The sequence below is a fragment of the Porites lutea genome, chromosome 9, assembly GCF_958299795.1.
Source record: "Porites lutea chromosome 9, jaPorLute2.1, whole genome shotgun sequence".
NCBI classification, from domain to species: Eukaryota; Metazoa; Cnidaria; class Anthozoa; order Scleractinia; family Poritidae; genus Porites; species Porites lutea.
The window spans coordinates 20,165,753-20,182,170 of NC_133209.1; the positions used below are offsets into that span (position 1 = coordinate 20,165,753).

General features: G+C 39.4%; 2 protein-coding genes across 2 annotated transcripts in view; both read left to right on the forward strand.

Annotated features, from left to right (window-relative positions):
* The window catches only part of LOC140948483 (uncharacterized), a 32,352-nt gene that overhangs the window by 10,053 nt on the left and 5,881 nt on the right, over positions 1-16,418 (forward strand). The window contains exons 8-12 of the mRNA XM_073397727.1: positions 85-165; positions 1,427-1,528; positions 2,754-3,086; positions 4,230-4,341; positions 4,660-4,703. Of these exons, the coding sequence (XP_073253828.1) occupies positions 85-165; positions 1,427-1,528; positions 2,754-3,086; positions 4,230-4,341; positions 4,660-4,703 (672 nt within the window). The remainder of the gene's footprint in view (positions 1-84; positions 166-1,426; positions 1,529-2,753; positions 3,087-4,229; positions 4,342-4,659; positions 4,704-16,418) is intronic.
* Positions 8,875-11,871, forward strand: LOC140948484 (galanin receptor type 1-like). Its single transcript, XM_073397728.1, has one exon. It carries the CDS (start codon positions 9,270-9,272, stop codon positions 10,383-10,385), a length of 1,116 nt encoding a protein of 371 aa, XP_073253829.1. The 5' UTR covers positions 8,875-9,269; the 3' UTR covers positions 10,386-11,871.

Here is a 16,418-nt window from a genome sequence, read left to right on the forward strand (position 1 = left end):
GAATCAGGTAGACGAAGAACCACTATGTGGATGTGCTACCTGCAAATCGTTAATTAATTAATTAATTTTATTTATTTTATATAGGGAGACCCAGAAAGGCCGGTCCCCCTCCTGAACGCAAGCTAGAAGGAAGTATAGATGTTATTGGAGGTGAAGGATCAAGAGGTATGCGGATTGTTGTACTTTGAAACTTTATTTGATGGCAAATACAGTACTTCATGGCTGAATGCCATATACACGACAAGCCCACAATGCCTTGCGGCAATGTTCTACTTGATTGCCTCCCAATAGACACGCTGTTCATCGCTCTTACTGATGAGTTTCCCCGTAGTCCTCAACACAACTTATACGTGATCCAACGTCATCATGAAGACCTGGAGACTCGACGACATTTCAGTCCATTTTCTTGTTGAACTTGGATACGGTTCCCTAACAAATCCAGGAAAGTTCGCGAACATTTGACCACATGGGCGAGGCAAAATAGTTACTAAGAATTTCCTCTTCGTGTTCGCTCTAAATAGCTTTCTAACCTGAAACGCTTCCTCGACTGCTGGAGCGATTAAAATAATGCTCATTAGAAAATGCACATTCGTTGTGACGGTAGAGGCCACACGTAACCGGATATTTTTGAAAAACGGAGAGATTTTCTTCCCTTCCAAATAATCCGCGTTGGGAGCATTCGCATTTTCTGGTATCCAACAACCCTACGTAATCTTTTTCAAAAAGAACCTCTGTTTTCATCCATTCACATGAGGACGGAGTTTTCAAAACTCTTCCCTCTGGAGAGCGTTTTTGAAAAGATGCGTTTTTGGTGACTGTTTCCACTGGATACCTGTGAACGATAGGCCGAACCGAAAAAAAAAAAGTGATTTCAAACAAAAACGGATACGTGTGGATTGGGATAAGAAACCTCTATCTGGTGCTGACTGACAGTGTTCTCCTTATTAGGCAGTAACCGGTAAAATTTACCGTCTGAAGCAACACTTCTTAGTACTTGCAACCTCTTGAAGTGTACTGAAATGAATAAGTTATTTTAAAAAATACGCAAGTCGTGATCCGATCTGATCAAGGTAATGAATGAATATATGGAAGGGCACTAAAGTATACACAGCTTTTCTTTTTATGGGCCACGCATGTTGGAAAGAGAACATTGAAGACGGGGTAGAATTATTGGAATCAAATGTTTTAAATTGTTGCCTAAAGGTAACAACGGCTGATTTGCCTAAAATAGGTCTTAAAATGAGGGAGTGACGTTTAGAGAATTAGCTCCTAAATTTCACAGCGAGGTCGAAGCCATGTCCCTCACTCCCCCAAGGAAAGTGCGCCTCTAGCACATTTTTTTGCCTTCACGGCCATGAATGGTCCCTTACCTGCTGAGCTAAAATTTAGGGAGATCACTACTGACTTGATTTTGCTGTTACATTAGTTGAAAGTCGCAGGCGACGTGACGAGGATGTGATGATGCCGATGATGGGTGAGGGTATGAATCCTGACATGGGTCCACCACGCCCAAGGCACTTTCCACCAGGTGAGGAAAAATTACGACACGTTCAAATCGAAATTTACCTAGATAGCTAAAGAGGTGATATTCGGTAAAGAAATATCAAAAAGTGTCAAGTGTTTTTAAGAAAAACACAAACGTTTCGGGTGTATGACCCTTCTTCAGTGTGAGGAAAACCGTTGTACAGTATTACGCAATACCATGGACAAAAATGATCGAAGCGCCCGTGCGTGTGCCCAAGATGTATATAATGTCCCAGTTGAAAAAAAAACTGATATTGATATTCAGCCCTTTCGGCTGAACGGTGCCTAGATGGAAAATTAACCGCATCTCAGGCTGCTTTCGTTGAATATTACTACCATTGCATAACACCACACGACGCACCTGGACATCAGAAATGCTGTGGCCGGTGGAGTTGAAATGTTAGGCCACAGGACACCCAGGAGTGTCGAAATTTACCTGCTTATGTAATAAAATTTCAGGTTAAGGCCGAATCCATTGGTAAATTGAGTAATTTCAATTTTCTGTGGACAAAATCTTGTACGCTTTTCAGGGGCTATAGATATATTTAGTTGCCTGTAATAACACCAGAGACAATTTCTTATGCGACCCCGAGAAAATAGATTTCAAATTTCACAGGAATTGTGAAAACACGGGTAAAATTCGTGTGTAAGATTTCATTTCAGTGTCTTTTCGTGTACTCAGACATTTATTTTCTCCAGTTCCCATAAGAAATTTTCTTTGATATTCTTGCAAATAACTAATTACATCGAAAGTCCTTGAAAAGTGTAAAAAATAATGCAATATGCTTTAAATTGTGCTGGTACAAGGTCCACTGCGAGTTAAAATTACTCAATTTCCTGATGGATTCCGTCTTAATTTGAGATTATGAATAGATTTGCAATAGTTTGAAATCATGTGTTTCTTAAGCAATGTTAGTAGTGTATCATTTAGCGTAGTTAATTGTTGTGTACAAGTTTGAGTGATTACTTTCTCGTTCTATTTATTCAGTCCACTCTGGTATTCACACGATATTCCAACTTAGTCGGAGAACACGAATAAATGAACACTGAATAATGATAAAATCTTGCTTGAAGTCTTCTAATGTGTTGAAGTTGCTACCCTGAACACATCAGAAGACAGGAGGAAAGTTTTTATCCGCTTATTTTCCAATTTGAGAAATTGCCAACTTGAATTTGCCGCGCGCCACGATTCTAATTTTCTTAATCGCATGTTTCTCGTTTCCTAATAGGTGCCCCAGGGGGTCCCCACGGTATGCCCCCAGTCTCAGGTGCACCCCCGTTCATTCCTCCGCATACTGACCCCACAATGGGACCTCCGACATCAGGACCACCCCACGGAATGCCCATGCATGTACCTCCCGGAGCTCCAATACCTCACGGAATGCCCCCTCCATTCAGACCCATGGGACCAGATGGACCTCATCGCCCGGAAGGAGCACCCCCAGGGATGCCTCCGCCGGGTATGCCGCCTATGCCTGGTATGGCAGGTCCACCACCCCACGGATTTCCGCCGGAAATGGGGATGCCACCGGACGGATTGCACCCGCCATTTGATCCAATAGGTTTGGAAACTAAGTTTTAGCGAAAAGATTTCACGCCTATTGTATAACATTTGTTTTGAATAATACTTGCGTACAACAGTCGTTACAACAGTCAGTAGTCCGTACAGAATCTGTCAAGAAAGGAACATTTTATACCGGAGCCCAGGCTTTTAATAATTTGCCACCCCATCTGAAGGAAGTTGGCTCCATAGTGATTTTTAAAACACTTTTTAATGGTATTATTTTTGAGATTTCTTGTAAATATTTTGGAGTTTTTTAGAGTCTTAATTTACGTAGTCATACAATTCTTAGTTTTTATTCATCGACATTGTACATAGTTTTGACATTTTTCTGATAGTTGTTCTGTTATAGTTATTTTTTCCTTTCATTGTGAATTTTTTAGTTACCCAGGGCACCCATTTATAACAGCTTCAGCTGACGGGTTTACCCTGGTTAAATATGTTGTTGTTGTTGTTATTGTTATTATTATTATTATTATTATTAGGGAGCTTTTGACGGCGACGTCAACGAGAACGGCAAAAAAGCAACAGGTTTAGTTTGGCAAAACAACAACTCTGCACGTGCATCACACTTTTTTGTACACATTTTCTTTGCCGTCACTGTACGACGTCGACGTGAAACGTCCTAATTTCACATTTTGTGGAAGACGTGAACACAAGACAACGAGTTTCTTTTGCTTTTCCTTTAATTTTGATACAGTATTTTAGAATTCAAGTCTAGAAAAAATTGCCAACATTTGACGAATTGAACGAGATGGAATAAGCGCGATAAAGTCTAAAGCAGCGCGAATTTACTTTTTAAGTGACGTTTTCGTCGCCGTCGCCGTCGCCGTCGCCGTCGTTGTTGTTCTCTAGAAGCACTCGAGGCGCCAAATGTTGGGATTGGCTTGTGAAGGAGTTCGGTGCTTAAAAAAAGGAAAACCAATGAAAAAGTTAAAGTTGAACAGTGCGAAACTATTAAGCGGTTCCTTGTGAACGAAGAGTCTGGTCAAATTTTTCAATCACGAAAATTCGTCCCGTTTCGTGTGAACGTTAGCCTCCCACGAAGACATTCTTAAGGACTCGTCACGCGTACCTAGGGTCACGTTAGGTCATAGTTTCATCTGTAATAATAGGTACCATAAACTTTTCCTTTCATCCCCAGGTCGAGGAGGCATGGGAATGCGTGGTAGAGGCCGGGGTCGCATTCCAATGGGACCCCCAGGAGTACCTGGCATGCCCCCCACCGGAGAATTCCCACAAGGAATGGACGAAAGGTACCCCTTTTTTTATCAGTCTTCAGAGTGCCCGTTAGGGAAGGGAAATTTGAAAGGCACCGAGTCGAACAAGCTTGATATTAGATCTCTCAGCTTAATGGCAGTATGACCTTTCACAAGTACATGTACATTGAACTCTCTCTTGACAGACACCTTTAAGTATGGACAACGAAAGCACCAACTTTGTGAACCGTCTACCTTGAGTCGGGATTCCACAATAAAGGAAAAATCAGAATCAAATCGCGATTTCATTTAGACTTACACCCACCCTCACTGACATGTAATGAAGAATCTTTCTTCTTCTTTATCTTCTTCTAGGGGCCCGAGACCTTTTGAGGAAGGCGCACCCTTTTTCCATGGAGGTAAGACTAAGCTTTTCACCTTCTTTTCCTTTGCCGCTTTGGAGAACTGGCTCTGGAATAAACACTGGTCAATAGAGACATTAAGCATCGAGTTTACGGCAAACGGCAAACTTGAGATTCAAGTTGAGAAATTTTCAAAATGAGTTATGAGCAGATAAAAACAGTTTAAAACAATGCTTATGGATAGAATTGGCGTGAATCTACTGATTATTTTTTTTTTAACAGTAAACGACAAGTAGATGGAAAACTTGGTCACGTGGTACAAATTCGTGTTTGCCGTTTGCCGAAAACGCGATGCTTAATCTCTCTTATAACGTAAGCGGATATCGGGAACTAAATAAAGTCGTCATTTATGAAAATTCATCTACTTGCCCACTAGTTTATTCAAACCGAAAGGTGAATTCATCAAGAAAGAAATTTCTTCACAGTTGAACCGACAATAATTGCTGAAAGATTTGCCAGAAAGGAACTTAACCCTTTTCACTTTAAAGAATGCCCAAAAGCACTTCAAGAAGTCTAAAATAATGAAAAAAGATTATATATATTGTTACATTGGAAAATAACGGCCGAATAGGTGTTGTTTGACTGGTCACACCTTATACAATACTGAATAAATAATACCATAATTATTGAAAAGGTACTGCTAAAGTGATTTCATTTGAATAGTCAAACCGTAATATTTCATCCACAGACTCGAATTTTAGAATTACAAGTGCACCTGATACCTGTAGTATTGGCTCTGTGTGTTTTGCTCAAGGTACACCTGAGCGCGATGTTTTCCTATCAGTTAAAAAACTAGTGCCAAAAATCTGCCAAAATTCGAACGTGCCTAAAATTGTGAAGTATAGATTTCTGACCGCTGAAACCACAAAGTATCGTTGATGTTTTCTTTTAAAAAGCCTGGTGCCAAAAAGGACCTTCAATAAATGCTGAAAGTTGGCATGTGCCGAGATCGGTCTCTGGCAGCACGTGTTTTGGCGTCTCCAATCTCTTGGAAACTGGACGAGAGCCGCTGAAAGACTATAACAACATTTGACGGCCAAACCAGAGCAAGTTTCTTTAAAAAGTTTTTTTAATCATTTGTTTTCGATCAAAACTTCAAATAAAAAAAAGACGGCTTTCACTTTTCACATGGACTAATACCAATTTCGTTTAAGTCGGAAATCAAACATAAAAACTGTTCTTTTCGTTGCCTCAGGGCATATACAGCGAAGGGAAATTGCCAACGTGGGTTATATCTTAATATAATTATCATTATAAGATATCAATAATATATCAATATATCAGTATTCAATATAAGATCGTGCTATTGACTTATCAAAGATTTAATGGGCTCTCTCAAGGACAATTTTTTTTTATTTTGCTTTTTGGAAAGTCAATGTCACGATTAGATGAAACAAATCTCTAACAATTATTAAACTTAAAAGGTTTGTTGCTTTGAAGATAGTTCTTACCGTCGGGCGCCAGGGACTTTTCATGCGCGTTCTCCGCTTTCTGTCATGTCTTTTTTAGTGATTCGCGCTGCGTGTTTAGCAAAGCAGTTTCCCAAATAACGCTAATTACTTTTTTCAAAGGCCGGTTTTAAATAACATGCAACTGCAAACGTCGAAGGCGAGGCAATTGAAAATTAATGTTATGTGAAGCTTATTTAGTAGAAAAACAAACAAGTAAAAATTAAATGCGTTGTCATTTTTCTTTTTCTCGATTCGTCCTTGACAGATTGTTATCCACCTTTTATAAAGAGCTACATAAGGGCTACGTACGTTCCCGTGAAATTATTTTTGGCGCGAAACTGAGAAGGCGACAACACCTGTTTCCCACCATTTTCACACATATCACGCAGCTTCGACTAATTGATCTTTTTTGTTGTCCTTTTTTACTAAAAGCTTTTTTCTTTTTTTCCCTGGTTTGTTTTCTCCATTCTCTTTCCTGTTGTCGATTTGTAAGAGATAAACCCCCTGAAAGCTTAAGTTTGTTGTATTTATTCTATGGTTAAACCCGCGACAGCATGGGTACAATTTAGGAAGAAAGCTCTTTCAATTATCATTATTGAGAATGTTTGAGAGATTATTCCGGTTATGTAATTGTGTCTCATATGCAGGTTACGGAAGATGTATTTGAAAACCTGCCTGTAAACTATTTCAACATCACTGTATGGTTATTTTTGTCTACCGATGTCCCTCTCTTTGGCAATTTCAGTTGGTTAACAAAAGTTGTGTAAACCGTTTTGAAAATAGCCATTTTTCGCATCCGTGAATAGCTTCTCTTTTGCTACGCTTGTTAAAGTGAACAATTGTAAACATCCTGTTTTATTACTCCAGCGCTTGGAAGCAAAAATTGTTATTTGTTGTGAGGAAGATGGTGTATATTTCATCAATACAAAAACCGATTCTTTTAATTTTACTTCCCATCCGTTACGTGTGTGTTTCAATTTCCCCGTGATCGCACGTTTTAATTTTGTCCCCTCTAGTGCTTGAAAAAAAATGGTATTTATTGTTAGGAAAATGGTGTATATTCTATCTGATACAAAAACTGAATCTTTTAATTTTACTCCCCACCGTTGTGTGTTACAATTTCCCCGTGATCGCGCGTTTTACTTTTGTTCCCTTTAGCGCTTGATTTTGTAAAGCGTTACTCGCCAGTGCAACCGAAAAAAATTTGGCTCTGTTAGAAACATTTTCTCCCGCCGATGTCAGACGACATATGATATAAAGTGAAGTTGACATCTTTACTGATTACCCAGGACATGACATATCTTGGCGCACTTTTAAATGACAGATTATATCAGTTAACTCAAACCATGCTTGTTTTAAAGCGACTTTATTTAATCTGAAGGCTGAACTAACATTTTCATCTCTTACTTAAGGGCTCTTGTAACCTAATGCTACATTCTGCGAAAGCACCGTAGTTAAGAATAGCCGCCTCTTGATCGTTGGAGAGACCATTTCTTGATCTTCAATCTACAACTGGTCCTTCGTTAATGTGTTTTACTGTGAAGAAACAGAAATTGTTTCGGCTAATGTCAAAAGCTGCTTGAAGCTAACAATATACAAACCATATCACGTTTAAACCGACTTTTATCGCATTTAGATCACTTCTGCACGGATGTTTTTTTAATGCATGTATGTATATCATTTCTGCATTTTAGATTCGCTCTTGCAGACTTTTTAAGAGCAGACACTTATTGCTTTCATTATTTTGGCTTTCAAGTTTTGCTTCTTATTTATCTTCCTTATCGGCGTAGCTTTTTCAAAATGTCGTGATATGGAGGGATTTTCTGTCAGAAATCTTTCCACGCTCAAGTGTCTTGCAATGAAATTTATCTTTCGTGGGTCTGCAGGGTTTTAATTTACAGGTGTTCCGATTCGATGCGTGTGTATATAGAAGAGCTATTACTTAAAATAAACCGAGGTTTCCAAATTTCCTTCATTTTCGCCAATTGCCATAGGTTTTTTTTCGGCGCCATCTCGCCGTGAAAACTGATTAACTATATATTTTGATTGCAATTGCTGTGCATGGTATGTCAATTTGGATTCATTCATTCTTAACTACAGTGCGCTTTTGTTCTGTTTAATGCTATAGTTATCCAGCAGCTTCTTTTTGTATTTTTTTTGTTTTGTTCGTTATTTCGCATGATTGCGTTGTTTGACTTCAATTTTCCCTTCGGATGAAACATTTAGGGTTCTTAAAAAACTGCATGTCAAATATTTAAGAAAAGAAGAAAAGAAAGAAACTAAAAGAAAATACGTTTTATTACCTGCAGTAATGCTAAACCTGGTGTTGTAGCTTGTCAACTTCATCACTGAAAAGTCTTTTAAAAGACTCCACAACGATAATTTAATTCCACCCTCTAATTGTGGCTGCTGGCGCTCTGAAAATGCCAGAAATTTGAATATCGCTTCGGTTCGTTTATCCTTATCAACCTCCTATCCTATCCATTACAGCAACATTGTCATTCAAATGACACCGTGGATGATTGCTCTTGCTAGAACCCAAAATGACAGCTAGTGCATATTGTTGTCATTGGTGTTATTAGTAGTATCTCTGTGCGTAGATTTATTCCATATTTTACGTCACCGTGGTTTATGCGAGATATTTGGTGGTATCGTCTGTCAAAGAGCAGTCATTCTCTGCTGTTTCAGCGCGGGAAGTGTTGTAAGTCTTCACGCCAGTCAGTGGGAAATCGCTCGGTTAATTTTGTTCATTCGCACAGGGCCGTGTTAATTAACCAACAGGAGGGCTGTCGACACGAGATTTATTTTAGAGCAGATCGGAATGTTAACCATAACGGCCTGATCATTTGTAACTTTTCATTGGCGCTGTAAGTGTTTCGAAGTCAACCAGACGATAAAAGTATTCGATTGGTGAAGTATTGCTCCGAGTTGATATCACGGCTGCGGTACTGATTTTTGGGCCAACTTACTCCTTGGTGCGAACGTTAAGTAACAACAACACAAGATTCGCATCGGCGGAAGTCTGACTTAACGTGTATCGATCATTTCAGAGGGAACTTTCGAAATTCAAGGAAGACAAGACGATCAGAGTTGAAGCTATCGCGACGCTGAGATGAACGAAAGCGCGACAAGTCAAGCACAGTTTCTTCAGTTCTATATAGAACCCTTCCCGTTGCAGCTCGTTCGCTTCATCCTGGACGCTGCCATTTTCTTGTTCGGAGTACTTGGCAATGGTTTGGTCTGTGTGGTGATAATCAGAGAGAATCTATTCCGCTCTCTCGCTTACTGTCTTATTTTTAATTTGGCCGTTAGTGATCTTGGCGTGATTTTATTCAGCCTTCCCTTTGGTGTACTCCGAACCGAGGACATTCCTTGGCCGTTTGGTGAGTTTGGCTGTAAAGTTCTGTACCCGCTAAGCGACATTTTTCATGGGGTTTCCATCGCGAGCATCACGGCCATCGCCGTGTTCCGGTACCGAGGGATAATCTCCGGGCATAGCATGAGCCAGAAGAGTGCGGTGAAGAAAGCCAAGATTGTAATTCTCCTTATCTGGTTTTTCTCTTTTATTTTATTTGTTCTGCCATTGTTCTTTGTCATGGCGTACGGACATGACAGTCGAGGAGAAATGTACTGCCTTCCGAGGTTTCCGGACGTGTTGTACTACAAATTATACCAGGCGGAGACCGTACTGTTAACGTACCTCTTACCCCTGGGAATCATTCTTTTCACCTACCTCCGCATTCGTAGTAGGCTTCACGAGAGTATCGCTCTTCATAGCAAAATCCGCCGGGAATCTCGCAGCACCACTGCCTCGCCGGGAAGCCGAACGCGAAGCGCAAGTGATCGAAATTTCAAAGCGCTGAGAGTCCTGACGCCGGTGGTGGTGGTTTTCGCGGTTACAATGCTACCCTACAACGTATTCCGGGTCATCGACGTATTTTTGGACACATCACGATTTGAATACTTGCTGCTGTTCTTTAAGATCTGCATCCTATTTTTCGTCTGCAACAGTTCGGCTAATCCTCTGATATACGCCCTGTTCAGCGAGGAATTCCGCAAGGCGTTTAAGTGGCACCTACGGCATTGCTCCTTTTCCAAAAGCCCCTCTAGGCTATTCTCATTCTCTGAGAAAGTTACCTCGATTCGTCGGCGCCGGTCATTCTTTTCCCGCGCAAGCGCGCGAAATAAAGAGCAACCTAGTTCTTCGAACTCGGACGTTTTTGTGTAGTAGTTCGTCGCTTGTTAATCGGAAATCCCAATTGTCACTATTCGTTTTATTTCTCATTATTAACATAGCCTGCTACGCAAACTAATGTTAACATCGTATATTACGATGCAATTCAGAGTTTTACGTAAACCTTATAATGCGGTTTCAGTCTTTGGCTTTGCGAATGAAATCAAATGTGAATTAGGTATTGACCTCCGGGTATGACCGGTAGTTAGGTTTTGGTGGTGGTAATAATGCTATAATACATTAATCTGAGGTCGACATTATTTTAAAGTGTATTCGTCAAATTGAATAATGACGACAACTTGCATGTGGTTCCATTTCTTTCAATTTTATTGCCTGGTTTGGCAAAATTTGTACTTGGACCACCTTGCGTGTTGTTATTTTTATCATATATCGCTTAACAGCTGGAAGGCGTGTACTAGCCAAATTGGATTTTCCAAACACGATCACGTTAATGGATTTAAATAACGAGAATTCGCGGTTCTTGGAGTGAACAAAAGAATTGCGAAATATTGCAAAGTAAAGACGCAGTTAGCGTAAATATAAATATAAGACAAAAGATAGTACTCTACTGTAAACAAAGTTGTACTTTAGGAGTCTGGGGTAGCCCACCTCTTCCCCGCAGTTATTATTTTCAAAGGCCCTTTGACCATCTCTAATAAAGAGAAGATATAGGTTCTGTGAACAAGCCAAGTCTGGGGCAACACTTTTAATGTGGCGTGTACCACTCTTGGCTTCGCTTTGTACTGTGCGCTGTGCGCCCATGAGTTTTGTTGTCTTTTATTTGCTAAGAAAATCCGTTCGAATTGAATGTGTCAGTCAATTATCCAGATGTTTTCTTCCTAATTTTTGAGGCATATTTAATGTTTAGTGATAAAAATATTAAATTTTAACTTCTCAGGATTGTAGATCTTTTATTTAAATGAAAGACCATTTTACGCTGGTCAAGCTTATTTGAAAACAGAGATGTGAAATTAAAAGTATAGTTAATCATAAAATGTCGACGTTTATGTCTAACTCTACATTATCGCATGAACTCTCATTTGGGACAGAATTATTACAGTCTCATGCATTTATATCTTGACATCACCTAGTGGCTTTGTTAATTACGCAAAGTAGTTTTTGTCCTATGAAAAATTGCTCAGTAATTTCTTCATTATGGGAAGATTCAAACATAGGCGTTCGACATGAAATGACTCTTCAGAATGTATTTTTGAGGAAGTTTCCTCTTGTTCTCTAGAAGAAGTGCAGAATTGTTCGCGTTGAAAGAAAAAAAGTAGCACCGCAAAAAAAATTTCTGGTCAGTGGCTGTCGTCTGTTGAAACGGTAGCATTAGACAGAATGAAACGCAAAAGCGTATGAAGAGGCCCGCGCGTGTCGAGATTTTGGGGGGGCCCTACAGTGTCTCTGATCTGTAGAACACTGGCATCTATTTTCACAGTAATAATACGGAAAATCCCAAGACTATTTTATTTGTCAACGACAAGAAAAAAAAAACGGCCACCTTTTGGAACTATTCAACAATGTCAGCAATAATCAGCTTTGATGGAAATCAGAATACTCTCTTGAGTGAGAGGGATGTATTCAAGACCTATCTTTTTGTCTAGGACAAAACTGATACTAACTTGTTTATACTGTATTCTCTCTTTAAGCCATATCACTTGATTACATATCTCAAATTTAAAATCAGAAGCTCCACTTGTGTACGTTCCCTGTTGGAGTGCCAGTGGGGGTGGGGGGAGGGGTCTGGGAGTTGTTGTAACCCTTGTCTCAGGCCCTACAATTCAGACCTAAACGGCCAAAACCCCTGCCTTTTCGGCGGCACATAGCTATATAGCTTATGTAGGGGAGTACTTCCCCTCCCCCCCAAACCGCCATTTTTTGTTGTCCCATTTTCTGTCAAATAGATTGTCCTACAACCCTACGCATTATTATCGGTAGACAAAACAGGACAAGACAATCTTTTTATTTGGGGCCTTATACCATCTGTTGTATTAATCGCTTTCCCAAAAAAGATAGTATATATACTAGTTATTAATTTCGCGGTATCTCTAAAATGTTTTCGCTAGTCTTTCCTTACCCTTAAAACCTTTGCAGTGCTTCTTGTTTAATATTCAACAAACAAATGAAATGAGCTCCATAAAACTCCCCACGTTATGGAGACTTGACGTTGTTTCTCACCAATACTAGCGTTTTGCAGGCGCATTGTTTATGTTGGCGCCTAAAACGGAGAAAACATTTGGCTGTGTACAGTGTTTTGTGTCATTTTTAAAGTTAAAGTTTATGCCCTCGAGAGGGCAATTTATATATATATATATTGAATGTGTTGTGGCGACTTTGTTTATCCACAATGATTTTCGTGACAGACACATTTGATTTTTGATAACCAGATTTTACAACTGTTAAATTAAGATAAACCTCTAACCTCAGGATATTGTGTATTATCTATAAACAGCAATTGAGGGAAAAATTGAGGAAAAAACAGTAACAATATTAAATCGATAAAGTGACTTTAATTAAAATTTTGTTGCTACAAATCAACACGCAAGTTACTTTTTCTTGTTTATTTTCTTTTTTTATACTGCTCAAGAATCCCTGACGTTTCGCCACACACACGTAAAGTACCCAATAAATTTCTCTTGCCATTTTCCTTTCCAAAGTAATTAATGTTGACATTTCGTAAACTTTGCTATTTTAGTATTAACTTTTTGACAGTAGTCGTTCTATTTTGTCATTATTTACACCGACGCGCTCCAGATTAAAGCGTGGCTATATTTTTTACTAAATCTCCCCTTCTGCTCTTTTTTTGTTCTGTACATGGAAAATGCCCAAAACAAAACGCTTTTGCTGTCTAACCTTTTTTATCTTTTGATTTCCGTGTCGCAGATTGTGACCCTTTCACCTAAGATTGTTCCTTAACAAAAATTTTTTTTTTTGGTTTTCTTCAATTGAAAGATTTTGAACAGTTGGAATATTACTGTATGTTTATGAGCTTTACAGGGTGGTTTTAACTTTGGACTATGTATATGCATCTGTCATGACTTTTGGTGACCTTTGGTGTCGATTCAACAAATCTGTTCTTTCCCGTAGTGCTTTTTACAAGGTCGTGGTTCTAACTTTTAAGTCTGTGGACCGATGAAAACCCTGAAGTGTGACCACTCATATAGAAAGTGCTGAACAGTACTTTCCTATAGCGTCTTTTCTCTATGTTGTTGTTGTTGTCGTTGTTGTTTTTTCCTTCTTTTTTTTCAAACTTTTCCAAGGAAAAAAAAAAGGAAGAAGAAGAATCTAGAGCGTTTTGTTTTCAATTTAATCTTGTATTTGTTATATCAATAGTTTAATATCAGAGGCCCTTAGCAGGGGAAGTGAACCTGTTTACTCTAATGTGGCAGTTACGTCTGGCTTTTAGCGACATAGGAAATTGATTTTAGAGCGTTTCGTCGTTGTCATGCCAGGTGAAGCAAACATATCATTCTGTGAATGTGCTGAGTGTTTTGACAAACCTTTGATTGCCATGCCTTAAATAGTTTTTACTTCTCGTCATCGAGTTAATGCGCTTAGACCCGCTTGAAGATGAAGGGCCAGCATGTTTCATTCAAAAAATTTGGCTTTGTCAGCGTAGGTTTTAGATAAATCTTTTCACTGCGTTATCCTGAGTAATCGGATTCGTACCAGCAAAGATGGGATTGTCTAGCCATTTTTTGACAAGGATGGTTGGTGATTTGTATATTTTTATTACATCTTTCACATCTTTTCTTTGCAAAGTAAATTTCTAAGAAACCTTTTCTACAGTTTTTGCGCCATATAGAAATATCATGAGCAATGGTATGAGATTTTTTTAGCATTAAACCCTACACTGCATGCGATGCCCAGTTACATAGAGCTTAGAACGAGGAAGGAAACTTTTTTTTTCAAGCTGGTAAGATATCCGATCTGTGTGTGTTCTCTTATACAAACTGCATTCTTCCTCTTATTGCTAACAATTCAATACGTTTTCAGAACCGTGAAATTGACCGGTTCGTTAAAGGATCTAATCTGGATCTCGTAAACGACAGTCCTGGGGAAAGTTGCCTCTAGAAACATTGTTCGCGTAAAGAAGTTCTAAAATACCATGTTTGACAGATAGCTAATTAAAATCGGATTTTTTATAGATGCTATCTTAGATATACGTTGAATATTGAATATGATGGCATCCCACTACTGAGTTTAAACGGTATTTCGTAATGTAAGTTTCGAGCTTTCGTTTGAGAATTGATCAATAAGGGAAAAGATCAAAGGTCACTTGAAAAATTCTAATTACAGCATTTTATCAGTTGCTGATTCACACAGCAATTCAATAAATGATTAAACTTAGATAAATTCTTAATCTTCTTTCAGTCAAGAAGCGTTGACTGAAACTAAAAAATGAAAACATTCGCGGACGTAAACAGTGTTGAAACACTTGACAAACAAGGAACAAAAGGTATTCAGAAAGAGACTTACAGCCTGTTTATGTGGAGGTGGGCGACCCCAAGTAGGTGTGGTAACCCGCTTAGGTGTGGTAACCCGCCTGTCCATATAATCTCTTATTTGGGGCCCCCCAGTTCCATGTAAGCAAGCCCTTACATGCATTTAAAAAGACACGAGGAGACGGATATGTATAAACTTGGTCTTTATGTAGAAGGGCTTTGTGACGAGGATATTGCTGTCTCAGGTCAATTCTGTGCTAGACTACGAGTAGTCCCCCATTTGTCCTCAGGGATAGAAGAGCGAGCGAAACGCGAGCGCGCGTGAAAATCACTCCACGGGAGAAAAGGCGACACGCGGCGGGGAGAGAGAAAAATGAAAATAGTTTTAGCTTTTTAAACAGATCGTAGCAAATACCTCAGCGTTGACTTTGCCCGTTTAAATCATCTGAAATCTTCATACAATCTCTTTATGGGTATTAGCGACAATCGTGAAGTAATCAGGTGTTTATGCTGTCAAATTATTTGAAATCTCCACATGAAATGATATGATAATTCCCAGTCCTACGTGTGTATAAAGACCATGTCTTCTATTTTTCTGAAATTTTGGTCAGGTACTCTCGAAAGGAGCTGCACGACTACAACGTGAAAGCAGTGGCGACAGGGGAGGGGCCCGGGGGCCCGCCCCGCAAATTTTTTTCAGAATCTCTCCCCCCCCCCCCCCCTTATCTCAGGGTCTGGATAACCCCCACCCCCTCTCCCTTATCTGAAGGCCTGGATCCGCCACTGGAAAGTGCCTAATTTTACGTTTTGTTGAGAACGGGAACACAAGACAACAACTTTCTTTTTCTTTTGCTGAACTTGACACAGTCCTTTAGAATTCAACTCCAAAGAGAATTGCCAGCATTTGACGAATGAAACGAGATGGAATAAGCGCGATGAAGTTTGAGGCAGCGCGAATTCTTTTCTAACGTGGATTTCTACTATAGCGTAATTTTTACGTGCGTACGCACGTAAATTTTTATGCGCGTAAATAAAACAGAGACAATGTACAGAAGGTCACGTGTAAACGTAAAAGTTGAACCTCGTTCAACGTTCACGTTCACGCGTGGCCTTTCATACATTGCCTCTATCCCCCAGGAAATGACTACTCTCCAGTTGTATCGTTTGATATGAGACTTATTACTTGGTCTCAAAAATCACACAAGCAAAGAAGCAAGCAGGAAAAATAATGAAGTTCCTAATTAATCGGCTATTTTCAGTAGAATGTTTAAGGAGGCATTGTAGCCACTTCTTGGCAAATTGGAACTGTAATTAGCCAATCTTAAAGGGTGCTTCCCATTTGTCAGAACTGACCGGCCAGACCATTCCCGTCCTGATGAGAAATTCACTTTGAATCATAACTATTCAGTCAGATCACTCAAATTTTAAAAAGTATGTACGAAGCAGAGGGTTTTTCACCGAAAACGTTTTGAAAATATAACAAAGTACTTTTTATCGTCAAAATGAAATCAGTTACCTTTCCTACGAAAGCTGCTAACATTAAACGCCATGAGTAATTCAAGCCGTGGAAGTCAAGGGACCG

What these genes read in the sequence shown, in the direction of transcription:
- LOC140948484 (XM_073397728.1), top strand. Translation starts at nt 9,270, where the DNA reads ATGAACGAAAGCGCGACAAGTCAAGCACAGTTTCTTCAGTTCTATATA.